At 50.9% G+C, this 24109-nt stretch overlaps 13 protein-coding genes across 13 annotated transcripts; 5 read left to right on the top strand and 8 right to left on the bottom strand.

The window, feature by feature from the left end:
• Positions 1-112: 112 nt before the first annotated feature.
• N7446_009647 (mitochondrial 37S ribosomal protein mS45) lies at positions 113-1591 on the bottom strand. Its single transcript, XM_058518392.1, has 2 exons — positions 1026-1591; positions 113-828 (listed from the first exon to the last, which is right to left on the bottom strand). Exons 1-2 carry the CDS (start codon positions 1479-1481, stop codon positions 145-147), a joined length of 1140 nt encoding a protein of 379 aa, XP_058369180.1. The 5' UTR covers positions 1482-1591; the 3' UTR covers positions 113-144.
• Positions 1592-2680: 1089 nt separating this feature from the next.
• Positions 2681-4471, bottom strand: N7446_009646 (uncharacterized protein; the record flags this gene model as incomplete). The annotated part of the gene is made up of 1 exon (XM_058518391.1): positions 2681-4471. One exon carries the CDS (start codon positions 4469-4471, stop codon positions 2681-2683), a length of 1791 nt encoding a protein of 596 aa, XP_058369179.1.
• A 192-nt stretch (positions 4472-4663) lies between these two features.
• Positions 4664-4918, top strand: N7446_009645 (uncharacterized protein; the record flags this gene model as incomplete). The annotated part of the gene is made up of 2 exons (XM_058518390.1): positions 4664-4809; positions 4873-4918. The coding sequence occupies 2 exons, from the start codon at positions 4664-4666 to the stop codon at positions 4916-4918; spliced, it is 192 nt and encodes a 63-aa protein (XP_058369178.1).
• Positions 4919-6013: 1095 nt separating this feature from the next.
• On the bottom strand, positions 6014-6642 carry N7446_009644 (mitochondrial 37S ribosomal protein bS16m; the record flags this gene model as incomplete). Its single annotated transcript, XM_058518389.1, has 3 exons — positions 6014-6058; positions 6226-6418; positions 6566-6642. The coding sequence occupies 3 exons, from the start codon at positions 6640-6642 to the stop codon at positions 6014-6016; spliced, it is 315 nt and encodes a 104-aa protein (XP_058369177.1).
• Positions 6643-6953: 311 nt separating this feature from the next.
• Positions 6954-7925, top strand: N7446_009643 (NADHX epimerase; the record flags this gene model as incomplete). Its single annotated transcript, XM_058518388.1, has 5 exons — positions 6954-6965; positions 7028-7136; positions 7194-7259; positions 7331-7425; positions 7494-7925. 5 exons carry the CDS (start codon positions 6954-6956, stop codon positions 7923-7925), a joined length of 714 nt encoding a protein of 237 aa, XP_058369176.1.
• A 185-nt stretch (positions 7926-8110) lies between these two features.
• N7446_009642 (uncharacterized protein) lies at positions 8111-8818 on the bottom strand (the record flags this gene model as incomplete). Its single annotated transcript, XM_058518387.1, has 1 exon — positions 8111-8818. One exon carries the CDS (start codon positions 8816-8818, stop codon positions 8111-8113), a length of 708 nt encoding a protein of 235 aa, XP_058369175.1.
• A 95-nt stretch (positions 8819-8913) lies between these two features.
• On the bottom strand, positions 8914-10611 carry N7446_009641 (uncharacterized protein; the record flags this gene model as incomplete). Its single annotated transcript, XM_058518386.1, has 3 exons — positions 8914-9968; positions 10021-10474; positions 10564-10611. The coding sequence occupies 3 exons, from the start codon at positions 10609-10611 to the stop codon at positions 8914-8916; spliced, it is 1557 nt and encodes a 518-aa protein (XP_058369174.1).
• Positions 10612-11539: 928 nt separating this feature from the next.
• Positions 11540-12888, top strand: N7446_009640 (WD40 repeat domain-containing protein; the record flags this gene model as incomplete). Its single annotated transcript, XM_058518385.1, has 6 exons — positions 11540-11549; positions 11617-11730; positions 11784-11823; positions 11873-11968; positions 12032-12675; positions 12752-12888. 6 exons carry the CDS (start codon positions 11540-11542, stop codon positions 12886-12888), a joined length of 1041 nt encoding a protein of 346 aa, XP_058369173.1.
• A 594-nt stretch (positions 12889-13482) lies between these two features.
• On the bottom strand, positions 13483-14965 carry N7446_009639 (putative RNA binding protein; the record flags this gene model as incomplete). The annotated part of the gene is made up of 7 exons (XM_058518384.1): positions 13483-14136; positions 14200-14266; positions 14319-14370; positions 14422-14456; positions 14514-14545; positions 14783-14860; positions 14927-14965. The coding sequence occupies 7 exons, from the start codon at positions 14963-14965 to the stop codon at positions 13483-13485; spliced, it is 957 nt and encodes a 318-aa protein (XP_058369172.1).
• A 509-nt stretch (positions 14966-15474) lies between these two features.
• On the bottom strand, positions 15475-17544 carry N7446_009638 (alpha-actinin, sarcomeric (f-actin cross linking protein); the record flags this gene model as incomplete). The annotated part of the gene is made up of 4 exons (XM_058518383.1): positions 15475-15663; positions 15714-17321; positions 17376-17442; positions 17489-17544. The coding sequence occupies 4 exons, from the start codon at positions 17542-17544 to the stop codon at positions 15475-15477; spliced, it is 1920 nt and encodes a 639-aa protein (XP_058369171.1).
• A 1381-nt stretch (positions 17545-18925) lies between these two features.
• On the top strand, positions 18926-19841 carry N7446_009637 (aldo/keto reductase family protein; the record flags this gene model as incomplete). The annotated part of the gene is made up of 2 exons (XM_058518382.1): positions 18926-19441; positions 19506-19841. The coding sequence occupies 2 exons, from the start codon at positions 18926-18928 to the stop codon at positions 19839-19841; spliced, it is 852 nt and encodes a 283-aa protein (XP_058369170.1).
• Positions 19842-19933: 92 nt separating this feature from the next.
• Positions 19934-21926, bottom strand: N7446_009636 (initiator tRNA phosphoribosyl transferase family protein; the record flags this gene model as incomplete). Its single annotated transcript, XM_058518381.1, has 5 exons — positions 19934-20088; positions 20186-20873; positions 21072-21244; positions 21394-21428; positions 21589-21926. 5 exons carry the CDS (start codon positions 21924-21926, stop codon positions 19934-19936), a joined length of 1389 nt encoding a protein of 462 aa, XP_058369169.1.
• Positions 21927-23187: 1261 nt separating this feature from the next.
• N7446_009635 (HAD family hydrolase) lies at positions 23188-23992 on the top strand (the record flags this gene model as incomplete). Its single annotated transcript, XM_058518380.1, has 2 exons — positions 23188-23196; positions 23246-23992. 2 exons carry the CDS (start codon positions 23188-23190, stop codon positions 23990-23992), a joined length of 756 nt encoding a protein of 251 aa, XP_058369168.1.
• Positions 23993-24109: the final 117 nt, after the last annotated feature.

Raw genomic sequence — 24109 nt, 5'->3', positions numbered from 1 at the left:
GTTTGGTATAGATACATAGCGATTAGACAGCCCATCATCAAGTGTATGCATACAATTGCATAAAATAAAAGTACAAATGCCCGACACAGCCGGGACGATGCTCAAAAATGAGAAGTATACAATCGACAATCGACAATCAACCGCTCAAGCGTCAACACGAGTCGGGATCTTGACAGTGCCACGAGTGCGGTCGTTGTGTGGCACACCATAGCGACGACCAACCGCCCACGGAGCACGGCCATTAGCACCAGTGGTCTCCTTCGTAAACTTCGTATCCTGGATACGGTAATCGAAGCGCGAGTCAGCCGGAGACACTGTCGTCTGGCTAGCGTCGCGACGAGCCTGGGCGCGCTGGCGAGCCTCCTGCTCGAGACTCTCCTGGCGGGCGAGTCGCTCAGCGTGACGGTGTTGAACGGTGTGGCGCTCGTTCGGGTGGGCGATGCGGTCGCGCTCGAGGCCGATCATGTGTGGGTGCGGGATACGCACGTCGGCGGGCTGAAGGATCTGGCGGGCCTTTTCGCCCTTGCCGACCCACCCGATTGACTTGGGGTCTTCGATCACTTTCTGAGCTAGGTCGTATGGGTGTTGAATCTCGGCGGCTTCTTCGTGGGTTAGGGCAGGGGCGCCTGAGAAGACGCGGCCGGCTTCGACTCGGTTGAAGGAGCGAGATTCAGGGACGGGGTAGAAGATTTGAGTTCCTGTTAGGGGGTGGGCGGGGAGGTCGTTGATGGACTCGTGGTATTGTTGGCGCTCGCCCCTGTCGGCGAGGGGGGTAACGGGGACCATTTCGTGGATTGCCCGTGCGTATGGAAGTGCTAGAGGTTTGCCCTGGTTTGGTTTGTCAGTTATGGTTCGGGCCAAGAGTGACAGATATCCAAAAGTATAGTCGTAGCGCAATTCAGTTAAAAAAGGTAAGTTGTAACCATGTCGGTGTCTTCAAGACTAATCGAATTTTTTTGACTCATCATATGCGAGGGCGAAGGAAGGTCCAAAAGGAAAAGAGGCAAAGAGAAAGGCATTCTTACCTGTGAGCGTTGCCTCTTCTCCAATTCCACCAGTCTCACGACGGCAGCAATACGCTTCATATCAATTCCAAGCTCCACGCTGACAGCACGAAGACTCTGCTTCTGGGTCACGACGCGTTTATAGATTTCTTCGCGGAGACCCTCACTGAGGATACTCTCACTAATGAAGTTTGGGTTGTTGGGGAATGGCCGATTTGAATCATCATGACCACCCTGTTTTAAGCGGGTTAGATAATTGGTCTCTCCGGGGACATGGTGCTTCAATCCAGCACCGGCGGTGCTAAGCCATTCGAACATCTGCCGACGGAGCTTTGTTTGAGAAGCTGTCGTGGCAGAGAACTGACGGAGGCATTGTGAGGAGGATGAAGGAAGGGAGGAGGTTGTGGAGGATGAGGTGGAGGTGAGGTAGGGGAGGAGGGTATTGGACACACGCCCGGTCTGTACCCGGGGTGGCATCTTGAGGGAAGTGAGAAAAATGAAGGAAAATATGAGAAGGGGAATCAAGGAATAGAATAGGAAACGCTGTTAAACAAGAAAGGAAACACTGTTGCAATTGAATGCAATTGGAAGATGGGAAGTCGGACAGCACCGGGAGTGTTTGGTGAGAAGAAACTTTTCGGTAGTGCTATCACGTGACTATCTCCACGCGGAGCTCCGATCAACAGACTAGACAGTACATCCGGGAGGTATATGCCTACTTTTTTATTATTATTGGCCATTGCTGGAACCAGTTCATTGTATGAAGTACATTGAAGCAAACTTATCAATATCATACCACCAAGCAAGACGGGTAAATAAACATAGACAATGCGACTGCCCATGATTTCTTCATATCCCGCAAAGAGCATGGGTAATCAAAAGCGAATGACTGTGCAAGAGCCGTCAAGAATGCATCAAAGATCAACGTGAGCAAGACATCCACCGCTAAGAGAGAAACCGCAAAGAAATATCATAACCAACGCCGGGGACAGTATGTAGACAGCGTGAGCCGATGTCATGTCCTTCCATAGCTCATGCCATTGAGTAGAGAGATATTAGAAAGAGAGCTAAAGAAAGCCACATAAGACCCTTCTTTTTCATACTTGCATAGAAATAGAACGCATTGCAGGGTAAATCAGCAAAATCCATTCCGATCCTCGCACGACGATGCATCGAAAAAGATCCAGGGATAGATGAAAACAAAACAGGGGGAATCACGTCAAATAAAATAGATAACAACTCGGAGAGACCCTGGTCAGACAGATCCAACCCAAGATGAGCGAGATAAAGACAAATTCAGCAAGAAAAACTAGGGTATGGTGTGGATGAAACGAAAGTGGCAGAAACAAACGCGCTACTTGAGCGCCTCGCACCGACCAAATAAGAATACAAGTGTGGCAATGACCTGAAATGCAATCCTCCCAATGAAATGAATGAAGACAAATAAGGAATGTAAGAGCGCCCGGGTTCCCATGCAATAAGAAGCAAAAGCCAGAAAGGGGGAAATCAAGAAAAAAGAAAGAAGAAATCAGAAAAGCAAATCCGAAACAATACTCCCGAGAGTTATGCAGCCGCCGAATGCTGATCTAGCTCACGAAATGAAAGTAATCACCAATGCGCCAGATACCCCAATTCGTTCAAACATGCCGGACATTATCTCAATATAATGCTTGGTCTTAACGACCCATCATGTAATCGGGGTAGAAGGAATTATAGCCGTTCAGATTTGGCCCATTGTTGCTGCCGGCACTTCCAGGAGGTGGCGGGGACATCATCATGGAATTGGCTCCGTTTCGGATTCCCAGGCCCGAGTTGGGATTATATGAACCATTGTTCATCAAGCCAGCATGCGGGTTCGGGGTGTGCATGTTATTGCCATTGCGCATGGGCGTGGGCAAGGCCATACCGAGGCCCGGAGGTGCTGCCAGGCCAGGAGGAGGTCCATTGACAGCTGAGAACATGTTGTTGTGCATGCCGCCTAAGCTGCTACCTCCAGACGATGCGCCCTGTCCAGAGATTGAATTGGACGAGCTCATGCTGCCGGGCTGACCAGAGCGCACACCCAAGGGGTTCTTGGAGAAACTGAGACGGATGCCGGTTTTGACGCTGTTTGACAGCTTGTAACCGTACAGCTCATTGAGCGCCTTGCTGGCCATGGCAACCTCGTCAAATTCGACAAAGCACATGGGACCATTCTGCTTGTTCCGGAAACAGAGTCGCTTGTATCCACGTTGCTTCGAGAAGAGCGCCTTGAGCTCTTCCTCCGATGTGTCCGGAGGCAAGTTACCCACGTACAGTGTGTTGCAGGGAGGGTTGAGATCATTCGGGTTGGCAGCAGGAAGGCTGTGTCGCGGCGTATGCTGGGCGCTGTATGGGAAACCATGGCCTTGGTTCGGGTAGGCAGATGCTGGCGCTCCACCGCCCATGCGCTGTCCAACACCTCCGGAGTAGTTCGGCAGAGGAGGAGAGGACATGTTTGTCGAGAGAGACAGGTTGGCAAAGCGACCGGTCGGAATTTGAGGGTTCGTAGAACGGCGGGAAGGCGCAACGGAGTGTCCATTCTCCGCGTAACCCACTGGATCCTTCAACAACTCGCCAGTCTCCTCGTCTGGATCCTCATCGATCATAGACTTCCCGGTTATGCGTGGGAGGTTATCGATGCCGTTTCCGATCGGAGAATGTGGGGAGAAGAGGCTATGCATACGCGAGCCAGATTCAGAGGTTTGGGGAAGCCCCTCACCAATGACTTGGTTGGGGTTGCCGGCCGAAATTCTCTCCAAACTCTGGAAGGTGTTGTTGAAACGCGAAGATTGACGCGCCAGGGGTCCATTCGAGGAAACACCACCCAGCAATGCACGGCTCGCGGTGTGATCGATCGTATTGCGACGCGCGTTGGATAGAGCCGATCCCATGGGGCCCGGGTACATTTCCACAATCATGTTGGCGTCGTTCTTGGAGTTAGGCTTGCCATCGAGCAGGGCCCTGGCTTCCTCTGCGGCCGGCAAAGTATGGAATCGCGCGATCGCGGTTAAGAACCCGTCATCCTCCGGCAAGTCCAAGGTCACAAAGTCGGCATCCACTAGTTCCTTGGCGAATAGCAGCATGCTGCGCAGGGCTTCGCGACTGGTGTTTCGGGGCAGTTTGCGCATCAAAATTGCGCCTCCACTGCGACCCAGGCCGTTCAGGCCCTGGAGGTTACGGTCGGTATCGCCCAAGCGCATGTTGTTATCGAACGAAGCCGAGGTACCGATCGGGGAGAAAGGGTAGGAGAAAGTGTTGTTCAAAGAGGGCGCTTGCGACGCATTCGGGCTATACACGTCGGTCGACATCGCATGCTGAGCCGTCGAAGGCGCCGAAGAGAGAGACTGCTGTGGTGGCGACGAACCAGACGACACGGACTCTGTCAGCTGTGTGGTTCCAAAAGAGCCTGGACTCGTACGAGTGGACTGGCTAGAGCTGCCGCTCATCCCTCCACGAGTGTTGAAGTTTCGATTTTTTTTCGCCTTTGTCGCGACCCCAGCTGAGAGAGATGGATCGGAGTCGCGAGTTGGAAATGTCGCGATGAGTCGCGCGCAAAGTGAATGCGACAGAAGTGCGATGCAGATAGGTCGAAATATCAGATCGGGAATTGTAATGCGACAAGGCGACAGAGAATAAAGATGGATGGAGAATGCAAGAGGAGGGGGGGGAGGGAGCAGGGGGAGGAAGAAGGGGGGGAGAGAAAAGAAGTCCGGAACGGTCGAGTGCAGTCCACAGGTGCCAGATCCATGGATCTGCTCTCACGACGCGACTCATTGGGGAACCGGTATGTGACAGCAGGAGTACATGTGGTACTACGTAGATCCCCATACTACCATAAGTACCACAGAGTAGATGACAGTACGTCGTCACTGTTTTACAACGTGACCCTGTAACTTGTCCGCTTGCAGTGATCCAAGTGCGTGTCCCGAATGGAATGTGAAGATGTTTCCCTTTATAGTTCCCCTAGTAGTGGGCCTTAGTAGATGGAGTCTCTGCTTTTCTAGAATGTATGCATGTTTGAATGTTCCATGTGGCTTGCCCTCAGCTCTACAACGTTTGGGGCTCTATCGAAAGATATACTATACAGGGGGTATCTACCGGGAACAAAGCAAAGCATGAATACATACTGTATACATAGGTCAGACTCTATTACATCCCGGCCTATAAATCAAGCCTATCCCTCAAGCCTATACGTCAAGCACTTTATAAGACAATAACGCACTTGCATATCCCGTCCAAACCAGAATCTACAAGTCAGGTCCAAAGAAAGTCAAAACTCGACGATCCTCCACAGCGGACCAATTGCCACGGGGTGAACCCTGGCAACACATGGGATTGGCTGCCACGGGGAAATGACTCGACGTTATCGAGGGGGCGATATCTCGTATGGTTGGGCCGTGGAGAGAAGACATCGCTTGGCTGATCTTAGTGCCTGGAGCGGTCATAAGCGCGTCAACAGAACTGCATCTACTCTACATTAAGATTTTCTTATGGGAATGTCTTGGTCTGACCTGGCGTAAATACCGCACTTTAAAACCTTGGTCTACGCGTAACCTGAGGCTTATTACACTTGCTAAGCCGCTAGCTAAATAGGTACCAGGTCGGTGCCTAGTAGATACCGAGGTAGGGGAGTACGGAGCACAAAGTAGTCATGTTGACTACCACATTCCTGACAGTGAAGTTGTAGAATTTCATGCTCGATTTAGAGCCAACGCAGCTAGGCTGCCATAATATACAGAGATGTTCCCAGGCAACTCAATAAACGCCAAAAATGCCAACACGATCAAAATAAAACAGAGAACTGACCCTCTCACCACTAGTCCACTGATTCCTCCCAGGGAACGATCTTCCCATGTCATAACGGCCCCGCTCGGCCGAAGCCCTAAGAATGCGAGAAAGCTAGATATGACTCGAACAACAGCAAGGAATTCAGGGTGACGGCGGTACCCAGTCAGACCGCCTTGAACAGTCACACACACATCGAGAAATCAGGCCTTGTGGAAGGTACTAGGTTTAGGAACCACGAGGCCACCCTAAAAAACACATTCATAGTTAGCACCCGTCCAACACCTAAGAATGACGGCGTGATCGTGTGGAACGGTATGACCTGAGAATGATGGAACCGACAATAGCAACAGCCGTGTATACTCATCATCCTCGAACACCCGTCACCGCTTTGAAAGAGTGGAATCTGGCTTACCATGCCCAACAGCTTCCAGACAGGATCACTAGGCTGCGCCCCAACACCGAGCCAGTACTGTGCGCGCGAGCGGTCAAGAGCTACCTCCTTGTATGGGCGAGCATTGGCATTCTCATTGTACAAGTTCGTGGGACGTTTCGGGATGGGGTTGTAGGTGCCGATGACTTCGAGGGGCTTGGCGCCACGGGCGGAGCTGTTCAAACAAGAGTCAGTTGTAGTTCTGGACGCTGTTTCCATGGTATATCTTGATTGTATTCCACCTGGCAATGCTGTAGTCTTGCGCTGGCCGTGTGGTCGGGATACTCGGCCGTTGACAGGGGAGGAAAATATGGGCACGTACCGGGCTTGTGCGACGACGATGTTGTAGAAGGGATTGTGCTTGTTGCCAAAGCGAGCAAGTCTGATCCGGAGAACCATTGTGTTGGTTATGCGATTCTTTTGCAATGAGCGCGCGAGACAGTTCTTTTGGTCGCGATGTCCTCCACAAAAGTTCTGGATGTTCCGGAGGAATAGTTGTTCCGGGTTGGCCTAATGGGGATTAGCGTGGTGATGTAATGCGAAGACCTGTAGATCTACCTCTGAGGTGATGCATGCTTTCTCTCTCTTTAACTGTTTCACTCGATTGATTTGGGTACTGACTTCTTTGTCATCATATTTGTATGTTACGCTCTACATTCAAGCGGATCTGTCTTTCTAAACCTATTCGGCACTACAGTAAATCAGCAACAATGTCGTTGAAGGTATAGTTATTTGATAGACCTACAACCAACACATAGAAGCTCACGGCTCTATCTCCAACCAGGCAATCTCATCTAAGGATGCTGCTGCCCTGGACAAAGACCTGATGGAGGTCGGTGGCTGGTCTCTAGACCAGTTGATGGAACTAGCAGGGCTCTCTGTCGCACAAGCCGGTAACCTCCAACAAGCTCAAACCACACCAATCGATATACTGATATATGAGCAATTAGTATGGAAAGTCCACCCTCCAAGCGCAGGCAAAAACATCCTGGTCGTCTGCGGACCAGGTAACAATGGTAAGCCTACTTCTATACAAACCCAAAGCCCAAGATCAAACCCATAATCCACAATCTAACACACCCCACAGGAGGAGATGGCCTCGTAGCAGCGCGCCACCTAGCACACTTCGGCTACAACCCATCAGTATACTACCCAAAACAAGGCAAAAACGAACTCTACGAAGTACGTCGAATCCATTCCAATCAATCCACCAAACCCCAAACCCCTAATCTAACAAAACTTAACCCCAGCGCCTGAAAACCCAACTCCAAAACCTGTTCATCCCATTCATAACCGACTTCCCCCCAGCCCTGCAGCAAACAGACTTCCTAGTCGATTCAATCTTCGGCTTCTCCTTCGGCGGACCACTACGCGAACCATTCGGTGATATCGTCTCACAGATTGAATCCGCCAGCGTGCCCGTGCTAAGCGTTGATGCGCCCAGTTCGTGGGATATCCAGAGTGGGCCGCCGAAGGAGGGTCCCGGTGCGAAGTTCATGCCTGGTTCGCTTATTAGTTTGACTGCGCCGAAGCCTTGTGTGCAGTTTTATCGGGGACGGCATTTTATTGGGGGGAGGTTTTTGACGAGGGGACTAGCTGACAAGTATGGGCTTGATTTGCCGGGGTATCAGGGTGTTGAGCAGGTTTTGGAGGTCGGGGTTGATGCTGAGGGGAAGTTGTAAGTTTCAGGTTATTACCGTTACGGGTTGTTAGTAGGATGTAGGGCTACTGCTGAATGAAATGGAATGGAATAGAATGAAATGATACGTGATAATTGATTTCCTGGGAATTGCGTTGTCGTCGTTAGGAAGTAATGTATCTCTCATCTATGCACACATGCACTGAATGCTTGTAAGACATCCCGCTCTTAGAGTGTCTCCCGAATCTCGCCAATGATACCTTTGATGCGGGGCTCCCTTCCTGGACCGGATGCTGAGAGTCTGGCGAGCACACCTTCAATCTCGTAGATTTCCTTGGCGGCAGTCTTGACCTCCTCTCCGAGAGCGGCGACAAGTGTGCCGAGCGAAACGAGTGCTCGGTAGACCGCTTCTGAATCCTTCTCTCCGGCAAAGATCTTGTTCAGTTCCTCGAGAAGGATGAGACCCCGTTCAGCCGATTCTGGGGTATGATTCCTGCCCTCAGAGACAAGGTAAACCGCAAAGTTGATGTACAGCGTCGTGATGGCGATGATGAGGTTGCGGTTTGGCGAGGTTCCGCTGTTGACCAGGGCCGACTTGACTCCAGCCAGGATCTGGTCGAAGGAGCTCATGGCCAGTTCGCGGCCAGCAGGGGTCTCGAACAGGTTTGCAAATGTCCGCATGGCAAGCATGGCGTTGTTGACATTAAGAGGAGATTCAAAGACACCGCTAGAGATGACCGCTGACACAACGTTCTCGTCCGCGTACTCGGCCGCTGCTGTGAGCGGTGAAGCGGCCGCTAGGAGACGAAGAATATCAAGTCCAGGGAGTCGGTTGGCGGCAGGCCAGGTAGTAACAATCTTGAGAATCAATGGTATCCCAGACTCGACCTCGGGTGAGTCCTTAAGCTGCTGGGATGATTCCAATTGACCGCACATGGCAACAACGGTTTCCACCTCTGAGGGGCTCAAGGCCGTATCCTTTGATCCATCAGAAACGAGCTTATCGTTCAACTCCTGCAACTTCTTCGTAATTACTTTGAGGTTTGCTGAGCGAATCGAGAGGTAAGTTTTCTGCGGGAGCACCTTGGGTCGCGGCTCGGGAGCAGGGGTTGGGATTCTTCAGCAGCTGATGCGTCACCAGGGCGGTATCGTCGGTCGGATCCCCAAGGGTCGGAACCTTCTGGTTCCTGGGCTGATTGTCCAATCGTGGCGCCTTGGGTGTTCTGGGTGATGAAGTTCGCAACCTGGTCGAGGTAGGTCATAGGAAGCTCGTTATCTCCAATAAACTTAGTGGCAGCCTCGTATGGGTTCTGCGAGGCGTTGTATGGTAGCTTCAACGGAGGCTTGCCGTCCTCAATATCGACATCAAAGACGTAGTCATAATCCTGTCCATGGTATTCGGTCTTCCGCCCACTGCTTCCAGCTGAGTCCACCACCGTTCCAACGGCAATCCACTCTTGTGATGCGGATGACCAGGTGTGGGCGGTAACACTGCCATCATTTTCTCTGATCATCTGAACTTGACCCTCTTTGGTGCCAGACTTTTCTTTCAGGAACTTTGGGCCCGGTAGCTCTTCCTTATTAATCTGGCCAACCTGCTGCGCCGGGATAGATGACTCCTTAACAGCCTGATCAAAAAGATTTACAGCCTCCGGGGCTGCGTGGCGGTCTGGGCTTCGGCTGAAGACACGGGCAATGCGGTCACTAGCACCGGTGACGATATCACCCGTCTGACTGCAGGCTGCAACACTCCACACCGAGATCGCAGGATGGGTGATGGTTTGCACGCATTGAGTCCCGCTCCAAATCTTCACGGTGCGATCTTCACTTGAGCTCACCAGTTCACCCGACGGGAGCGCAGCAAGCGAGTAGATGAAGCTCTCATGACCATGAAGAGATGCGACGAGTTGACCTTCAAGTGTGTAGAGACGAATTATGCCATCATTGCTAGCCGATGCAAATTGGGCACCTGTGGGGTTCGACGCTGGAAGCTTGCACAGGGCCCGAACGACGTCGTTGGAGTTCTGTACGCTCCCGAGGAGAGCTCCGGAGGTATTGAATATGCGAATCATTTTATCAGCGCAGCCTGTAACAATGTCAGTATGAGACTCCCAAAAAGTTGCGTAAGACCAATGTACCTGTGATGATTGTGTTATCGTCGTAGGCCAGCACAGCCCAGACGCTCGCCTCGTGTCCTTCCAGCACAGCTTCACACTCCCACTTGCCAACCTTCCACAGACGTGCAGTTGAATCCCAGCTACCGCTGACAACCCAACTACCGTTCGGGGATACGTCTAGAGCACAAACATTATGGCCGTGGCCTAGAAGCATAGCATCGGCATTGTCCTCGGCCCCTTTGCCCGGCTGTCTGGCTTCAATTATGGAATCTTGTCCAGCAGAAAGAACAAGGCCTTCAGGGTATTGAGATGTGGGGGGGACATAGGCTAAGCTGTTGATGAAGGCTGTGCCATGTGCAGCGATCGTGTAATCGTATGCGGGGGGAGGAGTCGCAACGAGCTTCCAGAGCCGGACTGTGGCATCTCGAGAAGCGGAGAGCACGACATTGGGGTTTGGGAAGACCACCGCGCGAACCTATTTCAAAATCAAATGAATGTGAGTACTTTGCGTGGATCGAATGCGCGATCAATGGCATAGCCAGACGCCGGGATCAGGAGCCTTACATCATCGCCGTGGCCCTCGAGGGTTGCCGAGAGCTTGAAATCAGGCATACATGTAACTTGGGGGGTATAAATGGAGAAAGAGGTAGAAGTTCGAGTAAGAATCTTTTGAGGGTATCACAGAATCAGCACTCACTTAAGCTCCCCGTTGTTGTCCTTTAGTCGTTCTGGGGCGATCCCCGCCAAAGCATCATATCACGTGGGCGGTAGCGCCATAGGAACCTGCTAGAACGCCGAGAGCTTATCAAGTTGGCATTGAGATTATTAATAGTGTCTTGTATGGAGCCCTATATCTGCTTTGCCTGGTTCTACGTAGTGACTCCTTTGGCTCGAAACTAGCAGAGTATTTAAGTGGCCCAACCCAGGGCCCATCGGGTCCTCGAGTCCACTACGCCACAACAAGGAGGTTTAGCTGCTTATCCATGACCGTGCCCATTGCGAGTGAATTAGCGGTGAAAGCAGCCCATCACATTTGCGCATCCAATGCAAGCGCAACATATAATTTCCGCTCCATAGACGCTCAGAGACGAGGTTAAGTCGTCCAACTATACGCCTCACGTGTTACTTCAATTATACCCGACTGGGACTAGCGCCTTACCTAATGGGGATTGCCCGTTATTGTTGGAAATTGAAATTCGATATTCCATCTACATCTACCAAACTGTTGTTGCTGTTTCCCCGGGGCCTGCTCTCCTTTTGAGGTGTCTGGAAGCCTCATATCTCACTCTTCTCACTCTTCTTCGATCCTTTCTGCACCTCGACCCCACGTCTGATGACTTGACGAACGTGACGAATCTCCTATGTACTTTCCTTAAGACATATCCAACCTTCTCTGGGTCTTCCTCCTGGACTTGTACTTGATATCAGCCACTCGGTTTTTGAAGCTAACGCGCATCGTGAATCTGATCTGTGATTGGCCCTGTAATACCTAACATCAAAACCACTGAAACCTACGGGGACCTGTCTCCACACCAACAAAATGACTTCCGGTGAGTGGTGTGCGTTGATTAATATCAACATCGACTACCTTGTATGTTTACTGATTGTCTGCCACAGATATCCCCAAGGTAGTCCCTCTGACTTGCCACGGACATTCTCGTCCAGTGACGCATTTGAGCTTCTCTTCAACTGTCGAAGATGAACAGTACTACTTTATCTCCTCATGCAAAGGTATGGAACATTAACAAATGCCAACCACTGCCGCCATGACTAATCTATTCTAGATAATAACCCTATGCTCCGGGATGGCATAACCGGCGACTGGTACGCTGCACGATACCTCCAAAAGCCCCACCAACTAATCAAAATCCAGGATTGGGACATTCCTCGGCCACAAAGGCGCAGTATGGCAAGCCAGACTCTCAGCCGACGCAGCCATCTCAGCCACAGCAGCAGCCGACTTCTCAGCGTAAGCCACCTCAACATCCCCCAAGACACACCATATACTAACACACCCTCTTCCCACCACCAGCAAAGTCTGGGATACCTACACAGGCGAATGCCTGCACACTCTGCAACACGCACACATCGTGCGAGCAGTAGCATTCCCAATCCAAGCCAACCCACAAGTCCTAGCAACAGGCGGCGCAGAGAAGAAACTCCGAATCTTCGATCTAACGCGCAGCGGCGGCGGTGGTAGTTCGGGCAGCAACGCCTCAACACCACCACCCCCACCTTCAAACGCAAACCCGGCAACCGAGAACGGGGTAGCAAGCTACGAGATCGGAGCCGGCGTTCACGGCGGCACGATCAAGTCCATTGTCTGGAACCAGGACTACAATGTCGTCACGACGGCCGCGGAGGACCGCAAGATCCGCTGGTGGGATTTGCGATCCCGCCATCCTGTTGTGGAGTATGCAGTTGACGGGCCGATTGGGACGTGCGAGTTGAATAGTCTTGCTACGCGGCCTAATGACTCTGGTATTTTGACTGTTGCTGCTGGGAAGAGTGTTTATTTGTTTGATGGGGTGCAACCTGGGCGGTTGCTTAAGAAGGTTGATTTTGGGTATGATGTTGCGAGTGCTGCTGTCAATAGCGAGTCTGCCCGGCTTGTTACTGGTAGTGCTAATGATACCTGGGCGCGGGTTTATGATTTGAACACGGATGAAGAGCTTGGTATGTTTCTTTTTCTTTTTCTTTTGGGTGTCGCTTTGGGATGTTGATTTTGTGCTAATCTTACTTTCTTTTGCAGAGGTTCAAAAGGGTCACCATGGACCTATTTGGTCGGTTAGCTTCTCGCCTGATGGAAAGCTCTACGGAACTGGTAGTGAGGATGGTACCGTCAAGCTCTGGAAAGCGTGCCGCGAGCCTTACGGCTTGTGGAGGTGATGCAGGGACTCCCCGTCATCACCATCATCTTTGTTACAGTGTACAGAAGAAATTAGGGGAGCTCATGTCTTCCTTAGCCTTTACCGGCTTCATTATCCATAACTGGCGGCGGCTTTTTGACTAGTTTATTCTTATCGATCTGTGCCGATCCATGTCCTGAATTTTGACACTCGATACGAACGAATTCCATGTTCTCGATGTACATGTAGGAACGTAGAAATGCAGGAGGTATGCGAGGTGCCTAGAGCAAAAGCTTGATGTATAGATGTGCATTCTGGTCTCTAGCGTGGACATAGCCATAAGATATTTGAGACCTCCCATTTCGCCCGCGCATGGGATAGAAAGGAAACAGCAAGAGCAACAACAAGAACAAGCCGGATGTGCGAAAGAACCCAAATTACAATTTCGTGGTTAAGTAAAGTACAGAATTCTAGGCCGGGTCCGTACAAACATTGACGCCAGAAGGAAGAGTGGAAACAATGTCGAGTGATCTCGATTATCTTGAAAAGGTTGACGGGATGTTGGTGATGAAGGCTTCGAATAACCGAACGGCATACATGAGCCATATCTCCTGGTAAGTTGGAATGGTGACATTTACTCGATCATGTCGATATCGTGGTCGGCGACAGGTGCGCTGGTAGCCGGAGCAGCTTGCTGGGGGGCATCCTGAACAGGGGCAGCCTCTTGGTCGCCACCACCGGCAGTACCCCAGTAGTCCTCCATCTCTTGGTCCAGCTCTTCCTGGGTCTTGCGAGGGCGAGCGTTCGAGCGACGGTTCGATCCATCGGTGGGTTGAGAGCGGGGTTCCCGCCCGTTGCGTCGGCCTCCTCCATTCCGGCGAGGGGAACGTCCAGAGCGCTGAGAGTGCTCGCCGGGGACATAGCGGTCAATGTGTTCAGGGGCAGGCTTGGTGACATCGCTGCGGTGACGGCCACCACCACGACGGCGTCGGCCACCCTCGTCGTCGGATCGGGGGCTCAAGCTGCGGCCATCACGGGGACGCTCCACGCGGTCAAAGAGGCTGGACTTGGGGTGCTGCACACTATCGAACGGGTTGCGCTCTCGGCGGCCGGGAACGAGGGAAAGACGAATTGGCTGGCCTTTGGCATTGGCACCGTCGAACTCTTGGATTGAGGTGTGCGCATCCTTCAGGCGGGCGTATGTGATGTGAGCGACGCCTTCGGAGCGTCCAGCGCGGTCGTAAGAAAGAGAGAGGTCAGAAACGGGTCCAATGCGGCCGAAGAGATCCTGAGCGGTTAAACTTGTTAGAACTGTTCTATACGCTTGGTATAAACTGGCTCAAAGACTCACCTCAAGGTCGGCCTGGGTAATGTCGTAGTGGAGGTTTTCCACACGGACTTTGGTCAATGTGGAGGTGCTAATTATTCAATCAGCATGGTCGAGCAAGTTGACGTGGGCAGGTTCCATACCGGTCAGAGCCGGGTCCATCACGGCCTCGGCGGGAGACATGGGAAGGGCGGGCTATAAAAGCTGTTAGAGAAACTCCAATAACGTCGCGAACAAGAAACATACATCGGTCATCGTCGAACTTATCATGAACCCAGTCGCTAGATAACAGACTCGTCAGTGTTGTCCACATCTCACTATCCGGGGGGTATAATCACAGGTTCAAGTCAACGCGGTCTTGAGTGTATGGCTGTTGTTATTCGAAAGACGGAATGTTAGCTCCAAGTCAGAAGAGGTACCGTGCAAAAGTTCTATTCCATGTGTTTTGCCGTGGATTGTTCGCGAACGAGTCTCTGACAATCCAGGACTGGCCACGACTTCACGGGGCAAGAGGAGAATTCGCAGGAGGAAGAGGAGGGCGGACCTAGATATCAACGAAGTTAGTATAGATGTCGTCGGAGCAGAGCCGCAGTTTCAGGTCAAGTACCTTTCTAACGCCATCACGGTCACGACGACGGCCCGGGTTGTTGTTGCGGCGGCCACCAGAGGGGCGACCGGGGTTGCGCTGCAATGGTGGCTGTTAGTAAAGGGTCGGTGACAAGGCTTAGTTGATTCACTCCTGGTGCCTTACCGTGTCTTCAGCGATGATCTCGTCCAGGCTGCGGTCCATCTTGAGAGATATTGCAGGAAACGCAATTGATCGGTTAGAAAATGGTATTAGACCGGAAAGAATCGGATAATTCAGTCCTGGTCGCGTAGGTAAAGGATTGAAGGGAGATGAGGCGGATAGAGATCACTCTCATCAGCTCCGATGATCTGATCTGGGGAGGCCTGGCACGTGACAGGCAGGATCGACCGAGCTTCCATTGTCGCCACAACTTTCTACTGACTTTTAGGGCTATTCAGGTCTATTCTACTGGAATAGAATTGAGTTATCATAATCATCTTATGGTATCCTGAGCATTACAGAAAAGCATACACAAACACAATATGCAAGAACAACCACGTAACCCTGGATGCATGACAAGAAAAAAACGAGGGAGGGAGCCGGGGTTCAAAGATAGCATGAATCCTCCCTGAAACACCAGAAACACAGCAACACCAAATCAGTGCGAAATCCCCTAGAATCACCCAAGAATCACCGGCAATGCTGTGCGAAGAACCACAATGATACACCCCTTACTGTTCGCTCCCATTCTTTTTGCCTTCTTCTCTCATTTTCTCCATGAAACTAATATAATCGTACTTGGCCAACTCTCTGTCCTCGAGGAGATCAGGTCCATCGTGCGTTGGCATTGTCTTGACCAAATGCTCGATAACCTCATCTGGGATGAGTGAGTGTCGGAGGTCAAGTTCAGTGACATAAGGCTGTGATTAATGTTAGCAATGAAACAAAATATGTCGCATGTGCTACGTACCTTGCCATCGGCTACTTCCTTGAAACTCTGGAAGACCTGCTCGGCAGTGTTTTGATCCTCTGTCACGCTGACCATAAACCGAATGAACTGTTCAAAGCTCACTCCGGCATTTTGTGATAGACGGTTGGCCCCACACACCTCAACGTACACTTGGTGCATCTCCTCTTCATCATAGACCAGACCCAGGCTGGCCAATGCTGCAGAGAACTCGAGTTCCTGGAGCGTGTTGGAGGAATCGCGGTCGAAATGGCGGAATACCGACTCGAACTCCTCCAGCTGAATGGGTGTCAGGTTGGTCATGTTACGAGCAACCATCTGGTTATCAAGGAAAGCCAGCTTCTTTGAAATGCTGGACTTGACAAGACTGAGCTCATATGCAAGCTCGTCCAGCGTGTATGTAGTGAAATCATTTTCTTCGATGTTAGCCTCGGCACACTGCTCATCTAGCTCTGCAATAGTGTCGAGGAAAGCGTCAAGGGGTGGCAAGTTGTCATTTAACCTCTTTACGTGATCTAGCTGGTCTTCAACGTCGCCATCCAGTCCAGATATAGCCAACGATAAGGTCTTCAAGGTCAACGCAAAGTCATTTGCTTTGTCGGCGAAAGAGCGGCGCAGCTGGTTCTTGATATCACGAATTGTCTCGTTAATAAGCTGACTGCGCTCATGCTCATCTCGAGTAAGAATCTCCCACTCCCTGTCGCAGTTTTCCGGACTCAACTCTTGAGGTGGGTCATAAGGGCGCAGTCGATATGTGCCTAGTTTGGTTTTGATGTTGCCTAGCAAAGCAGCTAGGTCGGATTTTTCAGCCACCCATTGGCGCTTCTCATTCCGCTTGTACAGTGAGAATTGGTGTGCCTGTTCCTTGGCATCCTTGTAGGTTCCCTCGAAGGAGGCGGTTTTCCAGTGTTCGCGCTGGCCGCGGATCAGTCGCAGCAATTCCTTTACCCGGCGCTCATATGAGTTCTGCATATCCCATGCACCGTGCATATTATTGACAAACTTCTCCACTCGTCGCCCAGCGTTCTCAACTCTCTCTAGCTGCGAAAAAGCATGGAACCAATAGGCGATATAGGTCATGAGGGAGCGTTCATCGGGTCTGGGCACGTCACACACATCGTCCACGTCTAGCAGGTCTGGAATACCGATTTCGTTGGATGCGATCTCGAAGGCCAGCTTCATATTCCCACGGTGGTCGCTCTTATCCAGCGAGTCATAGTCGATCAGGTCAGGTCGGTGGATATCGAGGAGAGCGCAAAAGGCCAAGCCGTTGTTCCAGCTAGATGAGAAGTCGCGAACCTCGACATCATCGTAGCATGCCGTCTTCCGTTGACACCATAGCAGCAGACCCTCCTTTGCGGTCATGCCCTCCTCGTTGATGTCACTGATGGTGAATCGCAAAATCAGGGTCCAGATCAACCCCAGAATGATCTTCTGATTCCCATCCACAATATCCTCGGCTCCGATATTCGTCATCTGGATCCTCCTCCCCTTGATGAAATCGAGACTTTTGTTCACATTTTCGAATCTTTGTACGCGAAGTTTCGGTTTGGATGCATATCGACCTAGTGACTCCCCTCCAAGGATCTCGAGGAGGTGAATGAGAATGACCTAGAGGTTATGCGATCAGTGACTTGGCTTCGGTGGGGGACTCGAGGAACATACGCCATCGGAGAGATCAGTGACCAGGTCGTCAATGGCCAAGCTCCGTGCCTTCAGCTTGTCATTCAGCCTAATCTGGGTCAGCCTTGCATGACAATGAGGGGTTGCGCAGTTACCATTTGGTGAAGGTCTTCTGCTGCACATTAATCCACTGCTTCTCGACCGTCAACATCTTTCACGAGACATTCAGGGCCGAATGGCAATTAGTGATAGTCTGGCGGTGACAGCGATCAGGGTTGAGGAGAGGACGATCAGGCTTGGTTTCCGATTTGGGCTGGAGATCAAATGGAGCACAAAGGGGGCAATGTCGGGTGGGGTGCTGATTTCCGCACGTCGGAGTTGAAGAGTCACCCCAGCAACGCCTTTTTTATCTTTTGGACTCAACGTCGAGAATAGGAATGTAGAAGTTGAATTTCTAACAGGAGACGTTTTGACTTGACAATATTTGAAGATGCAATGCACCCCTTGCGACCCACTTTTTCTTCGGCTTCTAAGTATAGACGTCTATAATTACTCCTCATCTATTTTGTTGCTAGTCTGGCCTCCTTTTCTCTCCTTTTTGACCTTTTGGTTGACTTGGCTAGATAAAAGAGGACTTATGAAGAGGTTTCATAAGTGTTGATATCTACAAGAGCATGGTCCTCGACAGCCACTAAACTACAGGGATAAGCATAGGCTTTGGGATCTCACAAGACCATGATCTCATCAGTAAAGTAAGGAGAGTCACTATTGGGCTTGGGCCCATACCTTACGGAACCACAGCCGAGGGTCTAGATTGGTACAACATCTGATTTCCCGATTCCACCTGGGGTATATTACAAGGTAGTTCTCTTACAATGTTGTGAAGTTGTTGGTCTGTCTGCAGGCTCCACTGAGAGATTTGAGTAAGAGCTGTCTCTATGGGAGGTAGTATAGTAAGCCAGGTCTATTGTAGGGCTTGGTTGACCAAGAGGGAGTGTCGAGATATCCATGATTCTTTTGCTGCTAGTCTGATATTCAAACTTGGGTAATCATACAGTTCTACCACCATGTGATATTTTTGATCTGCCTACCAAGGTTCTTCTCTATCAACCCACACGCAAGTAGATATCCGCTCAGAGGTATCCATGGATATGGACACTAGCGCCAGAGGGTGTTTGGCTTGCTCCTGCCAGTTACTTTCTAGGGCGCTTTAGATATAAAATATGGGAACTGTGTACAATTATAGCCTGTAAACCGTTTCTCTGGCTTTGGCTGGTCATTCGGTTATGAAGTTGGGCTTGTAAAGAGTTAGCGCTAAACTATGTGTCACATCAAGGGGATGACTCCAACAAGCCGAGCGACAAATCTGTCAGAAAAGACTAGAAAAGCCCAATTATCAATAGAAAGAAAGAAAGGCCCCTAAAATGGCGCAATAGTGAAAAGTCGACAAAACTTCGCGATGGTGTTAGATCTTTTAGTCATCCCAGATGACCTCATTTCGCAAAGCGGGGCGATGAAGATTCCCTAACGTATTATTCCCAGCTCCCAGCTCCAGACACACTTCCCTTTCGCAAATCACCTCTCTATTCAAAATGTCGGCCTCATTCAAGATCACCGACACGCTCCCCCTCCCCAACACGAGCGCGCGCATTCCCCGCCTCGGCTTCGGCGTCTACCGCTCGCCAACCGACGTCTGCGTGAAATCCTGCCTGAAGGCATTGGAAGCCGGATACCGACACATCGACACGGCACAGTTTTACGCCAACGAGGCTGAAGTTGGAGAGGCTTTGCGCACTTCCACCGTGCCCCGGGAGCAGGTTTTCGTCACCACTAAGATCCTCAGCCCCGCTGCCTCGGTTGAGGCTACCTACGATAAACTGCTTGCTTCTGTGCACAAGATTAGTGGTGCGGATGGATATGTTGATTTGTTCTTGATCCACTCTTCCAGCTCGGGATCGGCCGGCCGCAAGCTTTTGTGGCAGGCGCTTGAGAAGCTGTTCTTTGAGGGGAAGACCAAGAGCATTGGTGTTAGTAACTTCGGTGTTGGGCACATCGAGGAAATGCGGTCATATGCTCAGGTTTGGCCGCCGCATGTGAATCAGATTGAGGTTCGTTGATTCTATGGCTGTCTAGGGTGATATGTTGCTGTTGCTAATCTGTCTATTTTTGCAGCTCCACCCGTGGTCCCAGCAGCGTGTCATTGATGAATACTGCCAGAAGAATGGCATTGTCGTCGAGGCCTACTCGCCCATTGTGCGAAACTACAAGGCCAATGATCCCACACTTGTGGATATCGCAAAGAAACACAACCGACCAACTCAGCAGATCTTGATCCGCTATGCGCTGCAGAAGGGATGGGTCCCCCTCCCCAAGACCGACAACCCAGAGCGAATTGTCGCCAACGCGAATGTGTTTGACTTTGACCTCAGCGCAGACGATATGTTTGTGTTGGATTCCCTGGACCAGGGCAGCGCAGGCGCCATCGTGGAGGCCGTTGACAACGAATGAGCAAGCTCCAAAGCACTGCCATTAACGACCCAAGCTCTTACGCCGGCCGGACAGGACCAATTGGTACCATGGACAGTCACATTGATCCATGTTCAATAATCTGGCGGCTGCATCAGGAAAGCATTGACAGACTGAAGTGTGGCTCGAGACGGATTCACGTCATGTTTCGACGACACGAGCCAGGCGAGACGCTGTCGAATGAACTGCTTGCCGATCGCGCGCTTGCTCAACGAGGCATCGAAGGCACCTATGAAGAAATGTAGTTAGCTGTTTATTCCCCTTCCATCCATCTAGCGTTTGAATTGAACCCCGGAGAACCATCCTCCTGGCCATTGCATACATACCATCATCATTGAAGAACAGGCAAATAATCGCCAACAGTGTCCCCGCCGAAAGATCCTTCCCAGTCTCACAAACAACCAGTAAAGAAAGCGACGAGTCCAATCCAAGCCGCGCCCCAACGAACTCATGCACTTTATCCAACGACTTCCTTAGATCGCGACTCCCCAACTTCCCAGACGCACATCCAAGATTAAGCCTCTTCCCATTCCCTTCTCCATCTCCCTCTCCCTCACCACCCGAACCCACATCCCCATTACAGTCAATAACAAGATCAAACCTCCCCTCAAAATCAACCCCAGCCCCAGCTTCCCCAATAAACAAATTCCGCGTAGGCGCAATACAAGTAACCTCCGAACTCGCATTCCCCAACTTAAACTCACCAACCAGCCTTCCAATAACATCCGGCAAATCTTCCTCAGCAGTCCCCTTCAACACAGCATGATTAGCCCAGAAAACTGGCGGTGTTAATCCATGCGCCCATCCCTCACTGTCATCGCCAGCACCTTGGATATAGCCGCCTTCGGACATTTCGGCGCCATGTACCCGCCTCGAGGCTGAACATAGCACTAGAAGGTTGTAGTCGCTGCTTCTCTGGAGGTCTGGTGGGTGGTAGTAGGATCTGTTGGCCCAGGCTATGCGGATTGGTTTGGAGAGATCTGTGCGGAGGGTTGGTAGGTCGAGTTTTAATGACTGCGGTTGGTTATTGTTAGTTACTTTTGTAGTCTTGTTTTTGTTTTTGTTTTTGTTCTTGTTTGTGTTAAAGCGTATTGTCACTTCTATGCTAGGTTCACTATCGTCCTTGGATGAAGGCGAATAGTGAATAGTCAAGAGGGGAGAAATAAATTGCAAGGAATGTAAACACATGCATGTGCATGTGCAGGTACATACCTTCAACGAATGAACAAATCCCTCAATCCGACTCTCAATCTGAGCTTCTTCCGAGGCACCGAGATAATTAGGCGGCAGTGCAACTGCATGGTATGCAGTCTCGGATGGGAATAGGGCCCGGTTCAGGACGGCACTCCAGATTGGGATGGTTTTTGATAGGGCGTCGGGCATTACTGGGCGGAATCATTTTCAGCGTCAGAATTGGGCCTTGCATGGTGTATGTTTGTGTGTATGCATGGTGAAATGCAGTAATTGTTGGTTGGTTCGTTACTTTTTTTGCCCCGAGGGTTTCGCAGGGATCGGGTGGGATGGATTTACTTACATTTGCCTCGGCGGGTTGAGTCGACTATTACACAGCTGTGGGATAGTAAGATATTGTCAGCTTGTCGTTCTTAGACAGATCTTGAGTAGTGTTAAGGGTGGCTATAGTCCATCGTGTTGACTGTCCACGGAATGAATGTAATCCATGAACAGTATAAACCAAACCCGAAAAGAATAGAATAGAATAAATACTAACCCCCCATGATCCCTGGCAAGCGGCAACAACTGCAGATTCAGCCTACGAAAGCTAAAATCCCACTGCCCAGTGTGCCCATCGGTGCTTTTAAAATAAGCACTACCAACCTTCGAAGCTGGCGGGATATACCAGCTCCCACAGCGTTCATTAGCAACAAGAGGAAGTCCATAGTGCTCGGCAACCTCATGCACAAAAGCGCCATCATCCTCAATAGACTGAAGTCTGTTTGAGACGGACAGCGCCGATCGACGCAGTGACGAGAGCGTCTGGGAGATGGACTGCTGTGCCGACGGGAAATGTAGCGACTCCAGTGTCGGGAGAGTGTCCGAAGATCCCATGTTGTCCCAGGTGGTACTGGCACTGTACTTGGTGCACGGATGGTGCCAAGTATATGGGATTCAAATGGTTCTGGGCGTTGTACTCTGAATTTGTACCAAGAGCGTTTCCGCTTGGAATGCCCTGTGCAGATGTTGGGAGTTTGACCAGCGCGGAAATTTTGCTGGTTATATGTGCTCAATTTCTTGGGGGTGGTGGTTTTTTCCGAATCAATTGTGAAAGTTGTGGAAATGGTTGATGCGTTTGTGATTTGGGTTGGGCCAATCACAGTGGAATATAAGTGGAACTGGACTGCATGTAGTTCCTGTACATCGACTGTAGCTGAGTGGGAGGCTTGCAAGGTTGGGATCGGTAGTTTTCGGCTTGGATGTGTGTACCCCACCTCCGACCTCTCAACATACCCTGATAGTAGGTGAGATATACTCCCACATGAAGCGGTTATATCAACCCGACCACTAGCCCTAGGACATCTCTAGCTCGTTTCACGATGCTAGCATTTGGCCTATAATATAAGGTCGGGACTCTGTAGTCCTTGCCAAGCATCCTGCGAACGTCCGAGTGCATACTTGATATTATCTGACTGTGCTTGTTTGACGGACAAATGGGCCAACAGGCGCAATGTCGGCCCTTTACACATTTCCCTATATCCCTCATACACATTTCGGGCTTTACGAACTAGAGGTTCAAGTCCCCGTGAGAATCGAGATATGACCGTGCGGCCTGAGTTTGGGCCCAGTGGGCTGCATGTCCAATTACACTGGCTACGTCTGGTCCGTGGCCTACATCATGTTCAAAGGTGTTCTCGTCCGGTGAGTAGGTCGACGTAGGTTGAAATAGAACGGGGACAGTTCCATATCACGAGATCTTGGTAGTTAAGAACTTTCAAACATTTTGATACTTAACTATAGAAACATATGGAAAAGTCCAAGAAAACGCGTGAAACCAGTAGAAAAGAGGAATGTGCAAGCTAAACGGTATTTGGACTAGTGGCCTGCCGGGTTTACAATGTCCCCTAGACTAATGTACTCGGTACTTGGTTATGTGTTGCGTCATGAACCAAACTGCAAGTACCCAGTACCCACGTCAGCCCCTCCCGCTCTGGCCTGGTTCCCTCAATCGTCATGGGCTCTTGCTTTAAATACCGAGTCGCCAATTCCCTCCCTTGGCCATTTCTCTGCTCTGCATTCCGCTTTCTAGATTGATTCACTCCATTGCGCATCTCGTCTCCCTTCTATAAACCAGATCTACTCCCCGCTTTTCACCATGGCTAAGGTAAGATGATCACATCTGTCAAGACCCACCGACGCTAACCAGACTGCAGATTACAGAGATCTTCTTCGACTGCGACAATACCCTGGTCCTCTCCGAGGAGCTGGCGTTCGAGGCCTGTGCCGACCTGGCAAATGAAATTCTGGCGAAGTACAAAATCCCCGTCCGCTACACCGGCGACATGCTCATCAAGGATTTTGTCGGCCAAAACTTCCGCGGCATGATGGGCTCCCTGCAGACCAAGTACGGGTTCCAGATTGAGCCGACAGAGCTGGAGCAATACGTCAAGAAGGAGGAGGACATGGTCATCGCCAAATTGGAAGCCAAGGCCAAGCCCTGCATCGGTGCTACTGAGGAGCTGGAGAAGCTGTTCGCGTCTAAGAAATACGGTCTCGCGGTTGTGTCCTCTTCTGCGCTGCGTCGCGTGCGCGCTTCCATCAAGAAGGTCAACCAGGACCGGTTCTTTGACTACGACAAGGTCTTCAGCGCGGCGAGCTCTCTCGAGAAGCCGACTTCCAAGCCTGACCCCGCTATTTACCTGCATGCTCTTGAAAAGGTTGGCAAGAAAGCCGCCGAGACTGTTGCCATTGAGGATAGCAAGTCCGGTGCTCTTTCGGCGATTCGTGCTAATATTCCTGTCATTGCCTATGTCGGCAGTTATAGCGAAGAGACACAGAAGGAGATGGCTGAGAGGTTGACTGCGCTCGGTGCAAAGACTGTCATGTACCACTGGTCTGAGTTCGAGGACCGTCTCAAGGAAGTTGAGACTGGGTCTGTTGAGGTTCACTCGACCCTTTGATTGTTGTGACACTCTTCCCACGCCCATGATTATGATAGCAAGCGTATGGTCGTTGTGGAGCTTGGTTTGTTTCTGCTACCCTTCATGTATTCTGGTTTCATGGGTCTTTTCGTCTAT

This window comes from Penicillium canescens (genome assembly GCF_028828765.1).
Source record: "Penicillium canescens strain IBT 15451 chromosome Unknown utg000006l_segment0_segment0, whole genome shotgun sequence".
Classification (NCBI taxonomy): domain Eukaryota; kingdom Fungi; phylum Ascomycota; class Eurotiomycetes; order Eurotiales; family Aspergillaceae; genus Penicillium; species Penicillium canescens.
This window is presented reverse-complemented; position numbering and strand designations above follow the sequence as displayed.